This window comes from Corvus moneduloides, chromosome 15, assembly GCF_009650955.1.
Source record: "Corvus moneduloides isolate bCorMon1 chromosome 15, bCorMon1.pri, whole genome shotgun sequence".
Lineage (NCBI taxonomy): Eukaryota > Metazoa > Chordata > Aves > Passeriformes > Corvidae > Corvus > Corvus moneduloides.
The window spans coordinates 8,099,573-8,117,934 of NC_045490.1; the positions used below are offsets into that span (position 1 = coordinate 8,099,573).

Here is an 18,362-nt window from a genome sequence, read left to right on the forward strand (position 1 = left end):
GTGTGGTAAATGTGTAGTCAGAACATTACTACTGAAGCAAACACATTTTTCTCTACTTAGCATCAAAATACAAACAAAGCTAAAAGATGTGCAAGCTTCATTTTTAATCAATTTTACTAGTTAGTATTATTTCTTTAGCTTTTCTTCACTTATTTTCATCATTCTTTTCTTTCCTTCCTTTGTAACAGTTTACAAGACATTAGTTTTTGCACCTTCTTGCACTATCAGAGGACAAAGTTCTGAAACAATATTTTTCCTTAAAATGTTACTTATCTGATGTTGCTAGGATGTAAATACACCTGCAGCCACAATCTTTTAGTGTTGTTATATTCCATGCCAGCTAAAAATAAGTGAGACAACTAAGGCTTGTTAAACCGCTTAACAGATAAGATACAGCAGCCAGGCTATGCCCTGAGAAGTGTTCAGAACCACAGTGGTTCATTGCACTGTAATTATAATTTTCCTTTTTTTTTTTTTTTTTTGTTTCTTTTCCTAAAAGCACATCCCTGGCCTACAGAAGTTAGGGAAGATGCTTCAGACCAGCCTTTTAGTTATCAGAAATATTATGTCAAGCACTATGAAGATCATAGACATAATACAATGATATTAACACATTGTTCTAAGGTCAGGTTTATGGAATTTTTGAGATTGTACTGCTGTAGAACGGCTTTGTTAGGAAGCACATACTGTTATTTTCTCTTAACATCTGGGGCCACTTTAAATTTGTGCTTCTGCATTATTAAACCATCGTGAGAAGTGCAGCAGGAGGAAACCCGGGTAATTGGCTGCGGCTCCAGATGCAGCCGCTCGCTCATTGGAGAGCCGAGGATTCTCCCAGTACTAAAATTAGAGCGTCTCCGCCCTCCAGAAATGCTTCTGGAAACAGCGGGCAGGAGAAATTGTGACACAGCCCGAGGGCCCGTGGTGGGCAGGGAGGTGCACAGGGCTCTGCTCTGGTCAAACTGCAGCCTCTCAGGGTGCGCGGAAAAGTGCTTTGGGGTTTATGGCCTGGGTAGCTGAAAAATGCACACAATAAAGAAAATGCAAGAGATTCACGTTAACAGTGTTTTATACACAGATATTAAATTCAACATTTCTTATGTAATAATAATTCTGAAGTGTTCATGCAGGCAGAGGAAGCCTTTGAACTGCTAAATTTAAGCAAGGGCTGTCAGACTTGTGCTCACTGACTTTGAAAAGAAATTACTTGCTGAATTAACACTGAACTAGACTAAAAAACCGGTGCATTCTTTCTGTCAGCATTTCTTAAAAAATAAAACATGTTTATCCGTTATCTCAGTGAAGTTGCAGTGTTTACAATGTCTTCAAATGAAATACTGGGTAAGGTATTTCTGTTAAAGAAACAAATGCCATGTGCCTGTGTTGGTGAAGGAAGCCTGTATCTGAATTTGTCTTATGTACTTGGAACCTTTATTTTTTAAGGTATATAAATAACAACATCAGACTTTCATTTTTAAATATATTTCAAGCTGGCTGCAAGGAAATAACTGCATATTTTTATTTCTTGTTTCTATATTTATATTATTCACATTACTCATTAAAAAGATCAAGGCAAAATGGATTTTTCTTACGCTAACTCCAGCTTTTGCTGTAAATTTCCTATCTCCTCAGCTAACCATGGCACACAGTGTCAGTACCTCTAGCTTCAAATCGTTGGGGTTTTTTTGTCTTTTCTCCTTTACATCTACTTTCAGTCTGAAATCATTAAAATTTAAAGCCAGCACACCCATGTTTTCTCTCTGTCCCTTTGTCAAGTGTCACCCTCAAGGGTTTGAGTGCTATGTCCAGTTTTGGCTGAACTCAGCCGCAGGCCCCAGGTGTTCCAGCACCTCGGATCCCACAGTTTTTGAGAACACGGTGACAAGAGGGAATGAGAAGCAGGGAGAGGAGCAGGGCGGCGGAGCCGGCTCAGGAGTTATCGGGGCCGTTCACCAGCCCACACCCCGATAGCGCGGAGCCAGCTGGCCCGGGTCCATCCCGGGAGCGCCGGTAAACAAGGACGGGAGGTGACACCGGGGCACCCCGCGCCTCGGCTTCCCAGCCACTATGGAGCATGTTGGATGGACCATGCCTGTCCTGTAATTCCTCCCCGCTGAGTGCCCCCAGAGAGCCGGGGAAGTAGGGGATGTGGAGGGAGCAAACGAACTTGCACCACGGGGGTAAAATCTGGGGAAAATTCCCAGAGAATGCGGCTCCCCAGCTCTGCTTAAAGCCCAGCTCATCATGGTTTAATCTACAAAACGGTGAAGGTTTCCAACCCGTAACATCTTTGTGTCATAAAAGTGAAGTGGCACCGGGTAGACGCTGCAATTCCCACGCAGTGCTCGGAACCACCATTAGAGAGCTGTGGTTCGCGTCAGTGCCCGGGGTGTGCCGAGAGCTCCCGCCTCGCTGCTGCCGCTCAGGCGCGTCCAAAGGAAACCTCCCTGCAAACACTCATAAATGACCTGGGAAGGGCTGCTGTGTTTTCCTTTATTTTTTTCCCCGCCAATAAATCGCGTTACGTCGCTTCATGAGCGTTTGCTGTGAGCGCACGGCTCCCTCAGCAGTTCTAAGCATGAGGTGAAACCGACATAAAGCTTTTATTGTCAGTGAGGAATGAGGTTTTTGAGATGAGCCCCGGAGATCACGCCACTCCCCCGTTACTCCCGCACCACACGCGAAGCCCATCTCGGGGCAGCCACGGCCCCCCGTCGTGTGCGCGGAGCCCGCGGCGGTCCCGGGCCGTGAAGCGCGCTCGGCCTCCGCCGCCATCACCTTACTGCTCCCGGCCGCCATCTTCGTCCCGCCCCGCCGAGGCCCGCGGGCGCCATCTTGTGCCCGGGACGGGCCCCGCCATCGCCCGGCAACAGCGGCGAGTCCGGCGGAGTCCCGGAGGCCGGGATAGCAAAGCCCGGCCGGGCCCCAAGGCAGGTGGAGCGGGGCGATTACGAGCGGACTTTGCAGCAGGAAGCAGGTCTTTGCAGCCAGGCAGGGTCTGCGTGTCTTTGTCTGATCCAGGATGGATGGAGAGAGCCAGGGCTGGGAGCGTGGGGACTCGGCGGGCAGTGGGCGAGGGAAGGGCTGCAGGTGCCGTTGTGTGGAGTTCTCTGAGGCTCTGGCAGGATCCCCCGCAGCATCCTGCTCTCGCAAGTCTCTCTAAAAGGTTGAGAGAGCTGGGGGTATTCAGCCTGGAGAAGGTTCCTTGGAGACCTTAGACCCCCTCCCAGTGCCTAAAGGAGCTCCAAAAGAGCTAGAGAGGGATTTTGGACAAGGACAAAGAGAGGTAGGAAAAGGGGGAATGGCTTCCCACTGACGGAGGGCAGGGTTAAGTAGGATATTGGGCAGCAGTTCTTGGCTGTGAGGGTGGTGAGGCCCTGGCACAGGTTGCCCAGAGAGGCTGTGGCTGCCACATCCCTGGAAGTGTTCAAGGCCGGGTTGGACAGGGCTTGGAGTAACTTGGGATAGTGGAAGGTGTCCCTGCCCATGTCAGGGGGTTGGAACTGGATGGTCTTTAGGATCCTTCCCAACTCAAACCATTCTGTGATGAAAAGAAGATCGCAAGTGGTCGCAGGTCTGTAGGAAGCCCCCTCACTGGTTCCACCACTCACAACAAGGTTCTGTGCTCTTAGCTTGCCAGTGCATCTGCTCAGTGAGAAAATTGGCCCTTTGTCTGGAGCCCATAAATACAGGAATTAAATAACCATTGAGAAATACCTTGAGGCTTACAGGTGGACCAGCTCCAAGTCATTAGTCCCACACCACAGTTGTCATGTGTGAGGATACAGATCTGGGGTTTGAAGGAGCTTGTGGTGGATGGAGGGTGTGGGAGAACAGGGAGCCACATCAAGGTGTGTGATAATGCCCCTCTTTCCTCATGTATTGTCCATATATTGTTAGTGAATAACAACATTAAATTTTGGCCTTATTTTCCACAAAGTTCCACTGCACTGAAAATGGGAATGTGAACTACAGAGTGCTAACAAGTGCAGAGAACATCTCACATGGATTTTGTGAGGTGAGTGTGACCCTTTCTGTTCCTGGACTGCATGGTGAGTGTCACCACAGGTGACTGTGCAGTAGACAAACTGCAAATGTCATGCACTGGTGTCATTGCAGTACAAAAGAGGCAAGTGAATTCTAATTTAGAAGCCAGGATGGAGATCTTAATGCCTGAACCTCAGATTTATGTGGAAAGAACTCTGGCTATCATCAAACCAGATGTCATCGATAAAGAAGAAGAAATAGAGGATCTCATTCTCCGATCAGGATTCCACATCATTCAGGTAACAGGCTGTGCTCCAGAGAAAAGAACTGTAGTTTATAAGTCAGGAGAATATTTAACTTCCAGCAATCAAGCCAGTAACTAAAAGCTAGTGTGTCCAAAAATCGATTCATGTTTTTCATATCAGCAAACTTTGCTGCCAGATTCTGTAAGGAGATGCTTTTTGGTGCATGGGATGGAACAGAGCAGGCCAGCTATTTTGCTGACCACAGGAGAACACAGATTTTGTTAATAAACTCAGATTTAGCAAATGTATGGAGCAGATGTGTGAACTGTCCAAGGCAACTCTTTGGAGAGTGCAGCATTCAGATCTCACAAGATTTTGTGCAAGTGGATATTAGAGAATTAATTGAATTCGGTAGCTGGCCGGTTGCAGTCTGACTAATTTTTTGTTTCCGCTGTTTTTCCAGTAAATAGGCCTTATGAATATTGAAATGACCATATAAATATTTAAATAAGACCGGCCGGGCGGCCGCTGGGGGGCGCTGCGCCCTCGCGACTGTGGGCGGTGGGGCCCCTCCCCCTCCCCCTCCTCCCCACATTGTCTTGTTTCATTTCGTTTGGTTCTTGTCATTTCCTCCCTTACCTTTCTCGTTGTTTTATTTATTTGTATTTATTATTTGCATTTATTTGTTTATGGGTCTCTTGGAGCTACTCCAGAAGAGGTTACGAAGATGCTCCACGGGCTGGAGCCCCTCTGCTCTGGAGACAGGATGGGAGAGCTGGGGTTGTTCATCCTGTAGAAGAACAGGCACCAGGGAGACCTGAGAGAGCCTTCCAGTGCCTAACGGGGCTCCAAGAGAGCTGGAGAGGGACTTTGGACAAGGGCTTGGAGTGACAGGATGAGGGGGAATGGCTTTCTACTCCCAGAGGGCAGGGTTAGATGGGATATTTGGAATAAATTCTTCACCATGAGGATAGTGAGGCCCTGGCACAGGTTGCGCAGAGAAGCTGTGGCCACCCCATCCCTGGAAGTGTTCAAGGCCCGGTTTGGGGTTTGAGCAACCTGGTCTAGTGGAAGGTGTCCCAGCCCATGGTAGTAGGGGGTTTGAAACAAGATGATTTTTAAGACACCTTTCAACCCAAACCATTCCATGTTTCTATTGATTGAATATGTATCAGAAGATGAGACAAAATAGTTTATTTATTTATTTATTTATTTAATTGCAATATCTTAGTAGAGTCTTCTGATGTCTGCAGTGACTTTTGACACCAAAAGGACTCTGAGTATATGGAACTCTTGCGTTGTATAAGTTTGAGCTCGAAGAATGCACTTTAAAATTTTTTTCTTGACTGCCCTATGGTTTCTGATAACCTCCCAAAGTTGTCCTGATCCTGGCCACTTGCAGGCTAGGCAGCTATTGGAAGAGTCACAAAGCACTGAAAGAAAAATAGAACAATTGCATAATTAACAATGTGGGCTGGAGAGAAACTTGTTTAAAAGTAGAACATTATGCTGTAGCAGCTGAGTAATAAAATCCTGCCCTTGTAATGCTCTTCACTTTTTCTGTACAGTGCTCTGTCATCCAGCAGTTAGAAAATGCTGTCGTTTGCGTAGGCTAAAATCACATCTTACTCCATTGGGCTGTTTTCATAATTAACTTGGAAAACTTTTGCTCTTGGTTACTCTGTATCTCAAAGAAGATCGTATCTGGGAGAATCAGATTAGTTTCAGAAGTTACTCTGTGTTCTACACTTGAAGATACGACTGCAGGAGAGGACTATATCCTGTCTTTTAATGCTCTAAGCTGTTTCAATGTAGCAGGTTATTTTAATTCTTTTTTTGTCTTTTACACTTTATAGAAACGGAAGCTCCAGTTAAGCCCAGAGCAGTGTAGCAACTTCTACGGAGAACAGTTTGGAAAAGTGTTTTTTCCTAATTTAACAGCCTATATGAGTTCTGGTCCTATAGTTGCTATGGTTCTTGCTAGAAATTGTGCAGTCTCATACTGGAAGGAATTGCTTGGACCATCCAACAGCCTAAGAGCTAGGAGAACTCACCCTCACAGGTAACTCACTGACTGGCCTTGGGCAAGTCAGCAGGATTTTCTCATTCTCTTGATTGAGACCAGAATTCCTTCTTTTTTTTTTTCACCGTTGTTTTATAGTATGCAAAGTTCACCTATTTTATGGGGAATGCTGAGTGCACGAAATTAAGTTTTAGGTAGCTACTTCTTATGTTTAAAACAAAATCAAGCCAATGTCTTGTTAATTAGTCCATATCTATTGCTCTTCTGCGCTCTCAGGCTGCAGAAGCTTGGAAAGGATTTGCAGTTGCCCTCCAAGCAGTTATTTCCCTTGTTTTTAGCTTAAGAGCACTCTATGGAACTGATGAGCTGAGGAATGCGCTCCACGGCAGTCTCAGCATCTCCTCAGCAGAGAGAGAAATTCGATTCATATTTCCAGAAGGTAAAATGGTGCAGTTGGTTCATTGCCAGCCTTGGGGAGGATGGAGTTCTTCCCTGTCCTTCCCTGGTATTACTTGTCTCTGCCCTGACTCCAGATAAAATTGATTTAGAAGAGGTTGGGTTTGTTTGCTTTATAGGCTTGTGGGTCTCTTGATCTACAAGCTGACATTTTCTGCTATGAAAGGCTTACCAAAAATCTATCTGAAGAGCCAGGGTAGTTGCAAAGATTGCTTCCACTTTTCAAACTCTGCTCTGGGAACTGGAGCAGTCAAAGCTGGGTAAAATGAGAAGAAATTAGGAAGCTGTTACACTCCAGCGAGTGTTTCTGGCACTGTCAGCCCTGGAGACTCCTGTTGGCTTGAGAAGACTGACTTTCTACTTGGATTCAGGCTGAGTAATTCCTATTCAAAAGCAGCTGGATGCTCACATGATAGTGCAATTCCAAAGTTAAGTGCCAGAGAAAAGGGCCTTAGAACCTGGAAAGGCTGCAAGAGGATCTCTGGTTTGTAATGCAACAGGATTTGCTCTTTGACAGAAAGGTGCAAGTGAAACTGCTAGAAGAACGTGTCTACTGATGCTTTTTGTCAGCTGTATCAGTGAGTTTAATAAAAGATGTTTCAGTTCCATAAAAACCTTACCCATTGTGTAAACCATGTCTATTCTCCTCACCCTGACAAACAAAGTAAGACTAAAGGTGAGGTTTTTAGGGTTTCAAAATCCAGCTTCACACTGCAAGAAGAAAGTGCTAAACGTGGGATATATTGTTTCTCTTCTGCCCCAAATGCATCTTCAAGGATAAAGGTTTTCCCCAGATGATCTGATTTTCTCCCTTTTCATAATAGACTATAGTTAGTAAAATTACCTCAGGGACATTGTGAAGAAGTTTAGGGAGTTTCTTTGCAGTTTGTTGTGGGAGAAGCTATAAAACCCATGATGTATTATTAACTTATTAAGGAAAAGAGCAGCTCACATATAAACAACCTTTGAAAGAATGCTGGGTTTAATCACTCTAGAGGCTGTTTTCTAACACCTCTGATTCCTCCTTGCAGCAATCTTGGAGCCTGTTCCCACTGGACAAAGAGCTCGGGATTACCTGAACCTGTATGTGAAGCCCACGCTGCTGGCTGGGCTCACTGCCCTGTGCAAAGAGAAGCCAGCAGACCCCATGGTATGTGCAGTGTCCCAGCACTGCTGTCAGCTTTGGGATGCAGTTACTTGGTGTTAGTAAAGTCCCTGTTTGTAGAGCTACTCTGTTGGTGAAGAGCTGTGCTGTTTTAGCTGTCAGCTAATGAGCTACTCAAATAACATTTGGTTTCAAGAAGTTGATTTGTTTGTTAGAGATAAAACAAGGTTGTGTTTTAAGTCCCTAAACAAAATCAATTTTCTTACGTGTGGAAAAACATGGTAAATATGCCTTTGTGTTCTTAAAGCTCCAGTCATTCGCACTAGTACTTCTTTAAGCATGCAGATAATTAATTCATGTGACAACTTGCTGGCAGTTGTGGTGGATTTTACATCATTATCAGCTTTATAATCATTGCATTTTTCTAAAGTATGCTTTTCAGAAAAAAAAGCCTTAAAACTCACTTGGGGTGTTCCTATAAACTATGTGATATACATGAGGCCACATTTAAGGTACTTTGATTGTTCCAGCTTTATAACCTCTACTTTATCTGTGTCTGGCACTGTTACCATAGAAATCTAGAAAACAGAGATGAAGTCCATTCCTGTGCCCAAAGGCCAAACCAATTGTATCTGTTCCTAACAAATGTGTGTCTGGCCTGTGGTGTAGCACTCCAAATGATGGCGAATCTACAGTCTCCCCAGGCAATCTGTTTCAGTACTTAATTATACTTGTTAAAAGCTTTCACTAAAAGATAGCCTAAATCTCCTGGCTCCAATTTTAAGCCCATTACCTTTTTTTTTTTCCCTTTTACTATCCCCAGAAGGCATTGGAGACAATGTAATATCTCCTTTTTTTTTTGCAGCAACCTATTGCATATTTGAAGAATATTCCCATTTTCTTTCTCTTCAGTCACCTCTTTACTATATTAAATACTGATTTTTTTTTTTGTTACAAGTCCCATCTCTCTTGCTCATTGTTTTGGCTTCCAGTTAACCTGCATTCTTAGCACAATTTTCTAATCAGTTATGAGGTATCTGATAGTAACTTCATGGAGACAATGCCTTCCTTCCTTGCTTGTAAGAAAGCTGTATTAAGCAGTGCCAGTAGTTTTGCTAAAAACAGTCTGTTTGCTTTGCTAAAAACAGTCTATTGCTACCTTCTTTGTTGTCCATAATGTCTGTGACCTTGTAACAGAAGGAAAATAATGTTGATTTCATACTGCTTCAGAAATAGATATTGCCTATTGCTTTTTGTTTGTTATCTGCTAGGTGGCTTACAGCGAGACTGTTGGAATGTTTTGTTTTTTCCAGTATCTTTTTCTTTTCTTCTTTTCTTTGCTTTTGGAAATGGCATCAGAAAGTGTCTGTACACTCAGAAATACTTGCTGTCAGCACAGAGGCTGTCTGAGCCAGTTCCTTAGGTAATACAAGATAAATTTATTTGAGCTCAAATGATTTGAGGATTTCTTTTTCCTAAAGCAGTTTTTTCTAAGGGGCTTTGTGTTTTGGCATATTTTGTTTGTTTGTTTTCCATTTTTGTCTTAGGTTCTTAGTACTGTCCTGCTGTTGCTGACTTTACCTGTCCTAGTGCTCTGCTTGGCTCTCCCTTTGCAAACCACCCTTTTTGTACGTGGTAGTAAAAGGAGGATGTTGCTTACCTTCCCTGTCTGCTGTTCTGTCATTTTTTCACAGTGTGGTATGAAGTTTGTTGTACTCAGCATTCCAGAAACTAATCATCAACAGCCTTGTGAAGTAAATAAGGATGTGTTAAAAACTTTGCTTTACAAGTGGAGAAATCAAGGCAAAAGGTTTTTGCCTAAGGCCAGGCCCAGACTGGCAGATGGAATTAGGACTCAAGGCATTCCTGCCTCCTGCATTCTCGTTTAAGTACAACGTGCTGGAAAACTTGCAAGATGAATTTTAAAAAGCAACCATATTTTGGTTTTAAGTTTTAGGTACTGTAAGGTGATTTCAGTGCAGAAGGCTGGCACTCTGAATGAATGATTACTAGATGAAATATCTGTAAGTGTTGTCAGCAGTAATATTTCATTAAGCAGTTTCAGGAATACTGTGCAGCCGCATTCCGAAACAGAGATGGCTGAATTATTTGAAGTATGGCTCAAATGGTCTTATACTTTCACAAAGATAAACATTGCCAGGACAAGTTGTCTTCTAAAGGTCAGTGTGAATTGTTCAAAAGCAATATAAACTGAAGATTTAAAAGAACATTTTTAAAAAACAGGTCATCTGCATGTCCATTTTTTTCTGAAAGGTCTTAATTTTGCAGCACAATAGGAGAGTATCTGTACCAGAGGTTTCAAATAATGCTTTTAATATGCTTCTATACACTTAATAGAAAACAACAGAAAGCTGAAAACATTTGGGTTTTGGGTTTTTTGTTCACAGATTTGGCTTGCTGACTGGCTGATTGAACACAATCCTAATAAACCTAAACTACAATATCACATCTCTCAGGAAGAGCATCGGGGGTGAGAGCTTGGTGGAAACCAAACAAACCATCTCAAGCATTCCAAGTTACAGATGTATATTGTCATTTTCAGTGTGTCCTTTGACTGTATAACCAATACTATCTAAAGTAAATGCGTTTGTCATAACTGCTTGTGTCTTCATGGGATAAATAACCTTACACTTAATACACAGGATGTATTGGTTCTAGTACTTTCTCTACTGACAAAATGAATGCAGAATTACACAGTAAATTTATGGCATTGGGTGATTAGAAAAAGACAATGTTCTTAGTGGGTGTGACTTACTGCTATTTTCCCCATTTTTCTTGGTTTGTCTGTGTGAGAGAACAAAATCATTTACAGCAGTGTGGATTCCCAAAGGACATCCACCTGGCCTGTCCTTTGTGAAGTCAAGGGTCGTGTTTCAGCAATTTTTTAGCATAAATTCAGTTATGAAGGGAGGTACTTGGATATAATGTAGAAAACAAATACTGGAGGCATATTAGCAACTTCGGAATTTAATTGCTGATTACATCACCCAGATGTCAGAATGTAATTTGAAGGACTTATTTGAAGGTACATTGAATGCACCTTTCCCATCTTGGTGGCAAAAGGCTCAGTGACTAAAAATAACAGGAATATATATTTTAGTCAAGGACTGAGGTTGTCTTCCAACATTTTTTTGCAAGTGTATTGGTTTGGCACGGCCTGGTTTTGGGTAGCAAGGGACCACAAAGATGGCTCTTGTGAGGAAGCTGCTGGAAGCTTCCCACCATGTCTGGCAGAGCCAATGGCTGATGGCGCTGAAAATGGACATGCTGCTGGCCAAAACTGGGCCAATGAGAGAGGTTGGTAATGCCTCTGTGATGACATATTTAAGAAGAAAATCAAAACAAAGTCAAAAGATTTTGGGATTCTAGTCAGAGAAGAGGAGGAGGTGAGAACATGTGAGGGAAAATGACATGGTGACAACCAACGTCAGTGAAGAAGGAGGGGCAGGAGGTGCTCCAGGCACCGGAGCCAAGGTTCCTCTGCAGGTTGTTGTGATGACCATGGTGAAGCAGCTGTGCCCCTGCAGCCCATGGGGATCCACGGGGGATGCAGAGATCCACCCACAGCCCATGGGGAGGTGCCCGTGCCGGAGCAGGTGGATGCCTGGAGGAGGCTGTGTTCCAGTGGGAGTCCCGGTGGAGAGAGAGGGCCCTGCTTCCGGGCTGGAGCAGCCTGTCCTTGGAGCACTGGACCCTGTGGAAAGAGAGAGCCACGGCACAGCAGTTTTGGGAGGGCTGTGTGCCCGTGGGAGGGGCTCAGGCTGCAGCAGGGGCGGTGTGGCTGCTGCTTGTGAGGGTGGACCCACACCAGGGAAGTTCAGGGAGAACTGTCTCCCATGAGAGGGACCCCACGGCCTCGCAGGGGAAGATTCCTCTCCCGGAGCAGCAGAGGGAAATCTCGGTGATGGACTGACCAAACCCTCATGCCCTGTCTCCCTGCGCTGTCGGTGGGAAGGAGGGAGGGGCTGGGGGGGGGAAGGTGTTCTAGGGGCTTATTTTACTTCTCATTATCCTCCTCTGATTCTGTTAGTAATAAATTCGCTTCGCAACTTAAGTTGAGCCTGTTTCGCTCCTGAAGTGTTTCTCCCGGTCCTTATCTCACTCATGAAGCGCTCGTTAATTTTTTTCTTTTTCCCTCCTCTGCCCAGCTGTGGCAGGGGAGGGTGAGCGAGCTACTCTCATGGGTGCCTGGCGCTGGGCCAGTGTCAAACCACAACACCAGGAAAGGTGCTTAATTGGAACAGCTTACCTTAAGAGTGTTTTCTGTGTTCTCCTGCTCCTAAATCTCTGTTGTTTTCCTCAAACTTCCATGTGTTCTGTTGAAGAATTTCAAGAGAGTGCTCTTGACAGGCAACAGGTTAATGCCATGCTATTGCCTTTTATGAAGTAACTAAACTGTTTTTTGGGATGTAGGGCTTTTTAATTTTCTTCAAAGAGCTGGACTTATGCTGTTAACTTCAAGCTTTGTATCTTTTGGTTTGACTGGCTAGAATGAAGAAGACGGTAGTTTTCATAACTCTGAAATATGAGTATGCTTGACTAATACTAAATAAGCAATTTCATAATTTGTTTCATGAAAAAACTTGCTTCCTCAATTTGAGTAATTATGAGAAACAGAAGTCATTTGTCCGTAACATCAAACTTTGTTTAAGTGAATTTTTTATCCTCTCAGTGGAACAAACGACTATTGCCAGCCCAGATAATAAACATTTAGAAACTGGTCCCTATAGTACCAAGACCTAAAAATCTTGGGACTTCTAAGATAAGGAAAAAAAGAAAGCCCAAACCCTCAAATATTGAAGAGTAAAAGCATGAGGTGGTTAGAAATACAGTAAACAGATCTGTTTACAACCAGTTTATTTTGCCTATAATTATTGTCCCCATATGTGTCTGATGGACGGTTGTGATTTGTGTTTTCCTGTCAGCCAAATAAGAATTTCTGTTTTCTGAAAACACCTGAAAAACTCTGAAAATTCAGAAACTAAAATCCGGTGAATTCACAAGGCATTCGCCTGCATTTTGTTTGTTAGTATGATATTTGCTTGCTTATTTTGATGTCCTACTGCTTGACAATAAATACATCCTTTATGTTACTGCTGGAGTTTTAGGTTTTGCTTTTGTGCCAGAGCTGCATTCTGTTGGATGAGAGTAGGTGGATCCTTATCCGGGGGGCAGGAGAAAGGACAAAGCCAGCTGATGTTGCAAATGTCACCTTTATCACCCACATAATATAGACTCTCAGTCATTCAGGTGTTCATCTGTCATGGAATTATCCTCTGATGTTGGAGCTAACACCTTCAATTGCTGACTGGTGTTTGCTTCCATTTTCCTAAGGTAAAGGTGGAAAGAGAGAAGTTGCCTTTATCCCACGGATGCCATCCTGACTCACTGTATCCCTACACCTAGGACAAGTACTGATCGAGCAGATCTCACAGCTGAGACCCTGAGGAACCTGCATTAATGAATAGGATGTGGGCAGAGGATCAGTCCTGGGAATGTGAAATGGCCCAGCAGCCTGGTCCCGTGGGGGAGCTGTGACACCATGGGAGAGGCTGTTGGGGCATGTGCTGCTACATTTCTTATGGTCTTTAGGTTTTTATTTAGCCCAGAGTGGTACAGGCTTGGCCAGGATTATGATTCCATAGCACAGAAAATGTAGCTTTGGGGAAAAAAGCCAGATTAACTGAAAGATGTCAATGTCAGCAAGGACGAGTAATCTGTCCTCTCCCTCTGTCAAGTCAGAATGATTACCTTGCCTATTGAGTTTTATTGGGCATTTTTAACTTTGAAGGAGTCCATTTTAGTTTACCACCTAAGTGGTGGAATAGAGCTATGTCCATAAAATGAGCAGTTCAATCTGTTTCCCATAATTCTATTTTTTCAACAGAGTTCCTCCTGGAACTTTGCTTATCATATGCTTGCTATCACCTGCACTGGAAGTTGTTCTTGGAACTGTACAGACTGAGCTAGTCTTGAAGTATGTGATTGTTCAGCCTTCCTGTCTCACAAGGGAGTTATTATCTTCAGGAACAGTTAAACTGCCAGGAACCTTGGACATACTTTAAAGATGGCAGAAGCCTCAGTCGAAGGCAGTTTCCCATTGTCTGCATCTGTCAGAGCATTCCAGCATGCCCAGCTTCAGAAATGAGTCACTGGTCAGAGCTTGGGACTGTCATTCAGGAGATTGAAGATTGTTTCATGAAGATTTGCAAATTCCTGCTTTTCTCATGTAGGAAAAGGAGCAGATTTGTGTTTCTTCCTTCATTTAGCTATTAATCTTGACCATCCTTTAAACAACAGTTGATGAGTGTCAGTATTAATTCATTCGGTCAGAGTAGTCAGATCAAGATAATTTGTGTTATTCTGCACAGTAAATGTTGGCCATTTTTGGTGGTACACAACAACAGCTCATCCTCTGAAAATATTATGGTTGTTCAATTTTCTTTAAAAAAACAAAATCAGAAGAGAAATTATTTCTATTTTGTTGGAAAGACTCTTTGCACATCATAAAAAGATAACTTACAATTGTTTTTGTAGTACTATTTCCTTTTAATAGATTTGTCCTTGGACTAGGAATAGGACTTCAGTCCTCTCTACTCATTACCTGCTGCTTTGCTTTACTAAAGCAGACTTGGCTCATACCAGCATGGCAGTGTCACCAGGATCATCACAGCAAATAGGTACTTCCTGGTTCTGCTGTTAGTGAAACAGGAAAACCTGCTGCTTTAGGATGGTCAATCAAGAGCAGCTGCCTGCACCTAGAAATCTCCCCTGGTGTGGATGACCTCCTCTGGGTGTGGAGCGTGTCAGCAGTGTGACTGATGTGTAGAGTCTCCTTGGGAAGATGCCTGTCAAATCATTGTCATGCTGCCTCCTGCCAAGTGATCATGGGGACACTGCCAAAGCTCAGGGGAGAGCTTTTTGTTGGTCTTCTGAGCCAGAAATGCGGTATTGTTGTGAGGCAGAGCAGTTGGTGGGAGAAGAAGGCAGTTTGCAGACAAGTGGGTGAATTATACTCTAATAATGGTAACACTGAAGGATTGAGAATTCAGTTCACCGCTCGTGAGTGTTTTAGGGCTGAGGGAGGTGATGCTTTCGCACAAAGATCTTCATGTAGTGCCTTGCTGGGTGTGCTTATATTTGTCTTGTATGGCATCAAGTTTTGTCCCCTGAGAACCCCTGACTGGCTCATCTCGCTTGGCTGTGGTGCTATTCTGAAGCATGATTATTAAAAAATAAAGCCAAAACACAACTCTGGTACCATGTCTGCAACTTTGTTACCATCACATTTAATTTATTGGAAAGTCTTTTCACCTGGGGTCTGAGTCAACCTGGATGGATCCTGTTTGGCCAGAGAGAAAAGGCAGCTGGGTGCAGTCTGTCAGTTGCAGACTGCCTGAGCAAGGAGTCACGGATGAACTCACCCTAAATTCCAGGGAATTTTTATGTGCAAGAACCTAATTTGGCTCTACTCTTGTCTTTAGGAAACTACTCTACAAACCACCCATGCTTCTTTATTATTTCTTTATAATCAATGATTAAGCTCTCATTTCCTTGCTAGGGGACAGTTGTGTTTTTGTTGTGCTTCCAGGATCTGCACCGATTTTCAGGTTAGGAAATCCTGCATTTCCAAAAGCAACATCTTATTGCTCCGATGGCTGGTGGTTCTTATCTCTCTTAGGTGTTGTAAAGTGTTTTCTTACTGGGTGGCATTCCTGGTGCTGGGTGAATGAGGCAGTGTTCTGCCCGTGTTTAGTTTTATGTCAGGCCTCGTCTCTCTCTGTGTGACAAAATTCCCAGGAGTGTTTAACGGACACGTGCAGACAAATCTCCTGCACGCCCCATAAAGCACTTTACTATGGGCCACTATAAAGCAGTCATTACAGAGCAATGTTTAAACTTCTGAGATTAACACAGTCTCTCAATTGCACTTATTTTTATAATGTGTAATTTAGCAACTGAACTGTGAAAAGTTATGGCATAACAAGGTCTTCTTAAAAACAGTGGCTCCAACTGTGCTTTTAGGTTGCTTCATTGTAAATCTGGAGCAATTCCATTCTGTTAGTTAAAAGAAAGAAAATGGGATTTTTTTCTGGGTGCATCTGAAATGTATTATCAAGTGTTGCATGGCACATTTTCCACGTTTATGGAAAGCAAAGAGCTTGTGCCTGATTTCTCAGGAACCAGACTTGGACAATGCTGTTCCTTGCATGCAGAACACTTTGGCAGTTGCCATTTTGCTCAGGGAGTTGTGCAATGGTATTTTTGCCTGGATGAGGAACGTTTGATCAAACCTCTGTTTGAAAACCAGATGCTTTTTCTGCGGCCACCACACATCTAGATAGCCATGAGATCCTTCCCTGCTACTTACCACTTCCAGCTGAACTATCCCATGAGGGTATTTCAGAACACTTGTTTTCTTCGAAGCTCTTCCATGTAAATATACTGAATTGACCAGCAAAGTTTTGACCGTGACTGTCTTTGTTTTGCAAAGTTCTCTTGTAAACAGGCACTGTGGGGCTTCCCCAAACAGCCCCATCAGTGCAACTGAATGGGAGCAACAAAGGCATAGGAAATGAAATGTCCATTCCTTTTCTTATTCATGTAAATGATAGTTTATCATACTGTTTATTAGCTTCATGTAGTCAGGATCTGTGATGTTTCTTAAGCTTTTTATTGCTTTTTTTTTTCCCTTTAATGAGCTGCAATAAAACATTGCCTTACCTGAGTGCTGACGCAGTGCTGAGGCATTCTCCAAACTTAGTGTTATTATTGATGTTAATTAGTCATTACCCATGGCAAAGGCTGCCACCACAGCACAAAGCAGCCATGATGTATCTTTACCAGTTGTTCTGTCTCTATGCAAAATGTTCCTTTTTACGACTATATGGAATTCCTGGAATGAACAATTTCAAGTCATCCATAAACATGGTTTTAATAATGATATCTGATTTCTTTATAATATCTCTCCTCAGTGGATGGGCAATGATGTACAAAGGAACTGGCAGTACACAGGTGCTACAAGTGTGAAGGTAAGGAAATGAACAAGTGAAGAGACTCCTTGGGTCCTTCCTTGGAGCAGCAGCAGGATCTAGAATCACAGAATCATGGAAAATATGTGCAAATGCACAAGTAACAAGGTTACTGCATGTGCACTATATAAGTACCTACTTGTAGGGAGGGGTGGGGATCTTAACACCTGTGTTCTCATGGTCTGCCAGTGGTTTGGTGCTTGGATCGCTTGGCATCTCACGTTTTGAATAATTTCTTTGGAGGCTTTTCTACTTGAATATGTGTAGTATGAGGTGTGGTATGAGGTTTTAATGAAGATAGTTGCTATCACTGTGGTAACACTGTTGCAAGTCAGTTAATGACTTCTGGACTTCCGAAAGCAATGGTCAAAAATTAGTAGCCAGTTTTCTTTCATTCCTGGAAGTGGAAACAAACAGAGCTGGCGCAGCTCTGAAGTTGTGTATGGAAGTAGCAGGTTTGGAGCACAACTCCTAGGTGGGAGTTGTTCCTTTCCAGGGTACAGATGAGTGTGGCTGGGAGGTTCCATGCTTCTCTGCTCCAGCAGCACCTTCAACTGTTCTGTTTTCTGTTCTGCATTGTTGTCTGCAGCCACCGAAGGTGATGATCCAAGGGAAATCACACAGTGTTCACTGACACTGTGTTTAGAGCTGTGAAACAGAACAGGTAGAGAAAAGGCCAAATGAGGACATGTGTGATCCTCTGCTTTGTCTTCCTCTGTTCCAGCAACACAGAAATGAAATGTTTCCCTATCCCTAAACCAGGACATCCACCTTTCAAATATTCTGACTGAGCTCCTTTCAGCTCAGCCATGATCGCAGGTATGTGCAGAAGGACTGGCCTGGGCACAGAGAGCAAAGGCTGACAGACAATTAAAATTTGCAGCTGTTTTTATTCTGCTCTAACTGTTGGATTTCTTTCTAGGTACAAACAGTTGATGTGACTTTCATCAGCTGACATGAAGGAAAAGGTGCAAGGTAAAGTATATTTTTAAGTTGAACAATTTTATATGTGCTTTTAGAGATTTGCTGCAGAAGATGATGCTTGGTCATGTCCTTAGGTACTATAATCTGGTATAATTCTACTGAGGTGAATTCTGACAGATTATATCAATTTGGGTATGACCTGATATTGTAGCATCCTGACAGTATAAGCTGGCAGCTTTTGATTTTCACTCCCTTGTACTGACAAGAAATTGGATCTTTATTTATTTATGTGTCCAGTTCCAATGAAAATTAATAGTTTCATTGTCACCTAGTATTAATTTACAATTCTGCTGCAGGTTTTCTTCCTTATGGTTGAGAAAGTTTAAATACAGAATAATTTTCACCACTTGTGTGTGCCAACCCACCCGTGGATGTGAAATAGCTGTGTCTGGTGCCAGGGGAGTTTTCCAGAAATACAATGTGTCTTTTATGTGCCCACATGTGTAATGTTAAACTGTTTCTGCCCATGGAGGCTGTAGGATTTGCACACTGGTCCAGAGGCGACACAT

The 18,362-nt window shown here is 43.3% G+C and overlaps 1 protein-coding gene across 9 annotated transcripts in view; it reads left to right on the forward strand.

Annotated features, from left to right (window-relative positions):
- NME5 (NME/NM23 family member 5) overlaps positions 1–18,362 on the forward strand; it is a 33,884-nt gene that overhangs the window by 2,886 nt on the left and 12,636 nt on the right. The window contains exons 1-8 of one of the 9 annotated variants that reach the window (XM_032124913.1): positions 2,886–2,977; positions 3,941–4,018; positions 4,120–4,286; positions 6,089–6,294; positions 6,594–6,694; positions 7,743–7,861; positions 16,813–16,869; positions 17,792–17,844. In XM_032124913.1, the coding sequence (XP_031980804.1) occupies positions 4,158–4,286; positions 6,089–6,294; positions 6,594–6,694; positions 7,743–7,861; positions 16,813–16,869; positions 17,792–17,824 (645 nt within the window). In that variant the 5' untranslated portion in view covers positions 2,886–2,977; positions 3,941–4,018; positions 4,120–4,157 and the 3' untranslated portion in view covers positions 17,825–17,844. The other 8 variants (XM_032124917.1, XM_032124916.1, XM_032124915.1 and 5 more) reach the window with 8 other exon arrangements.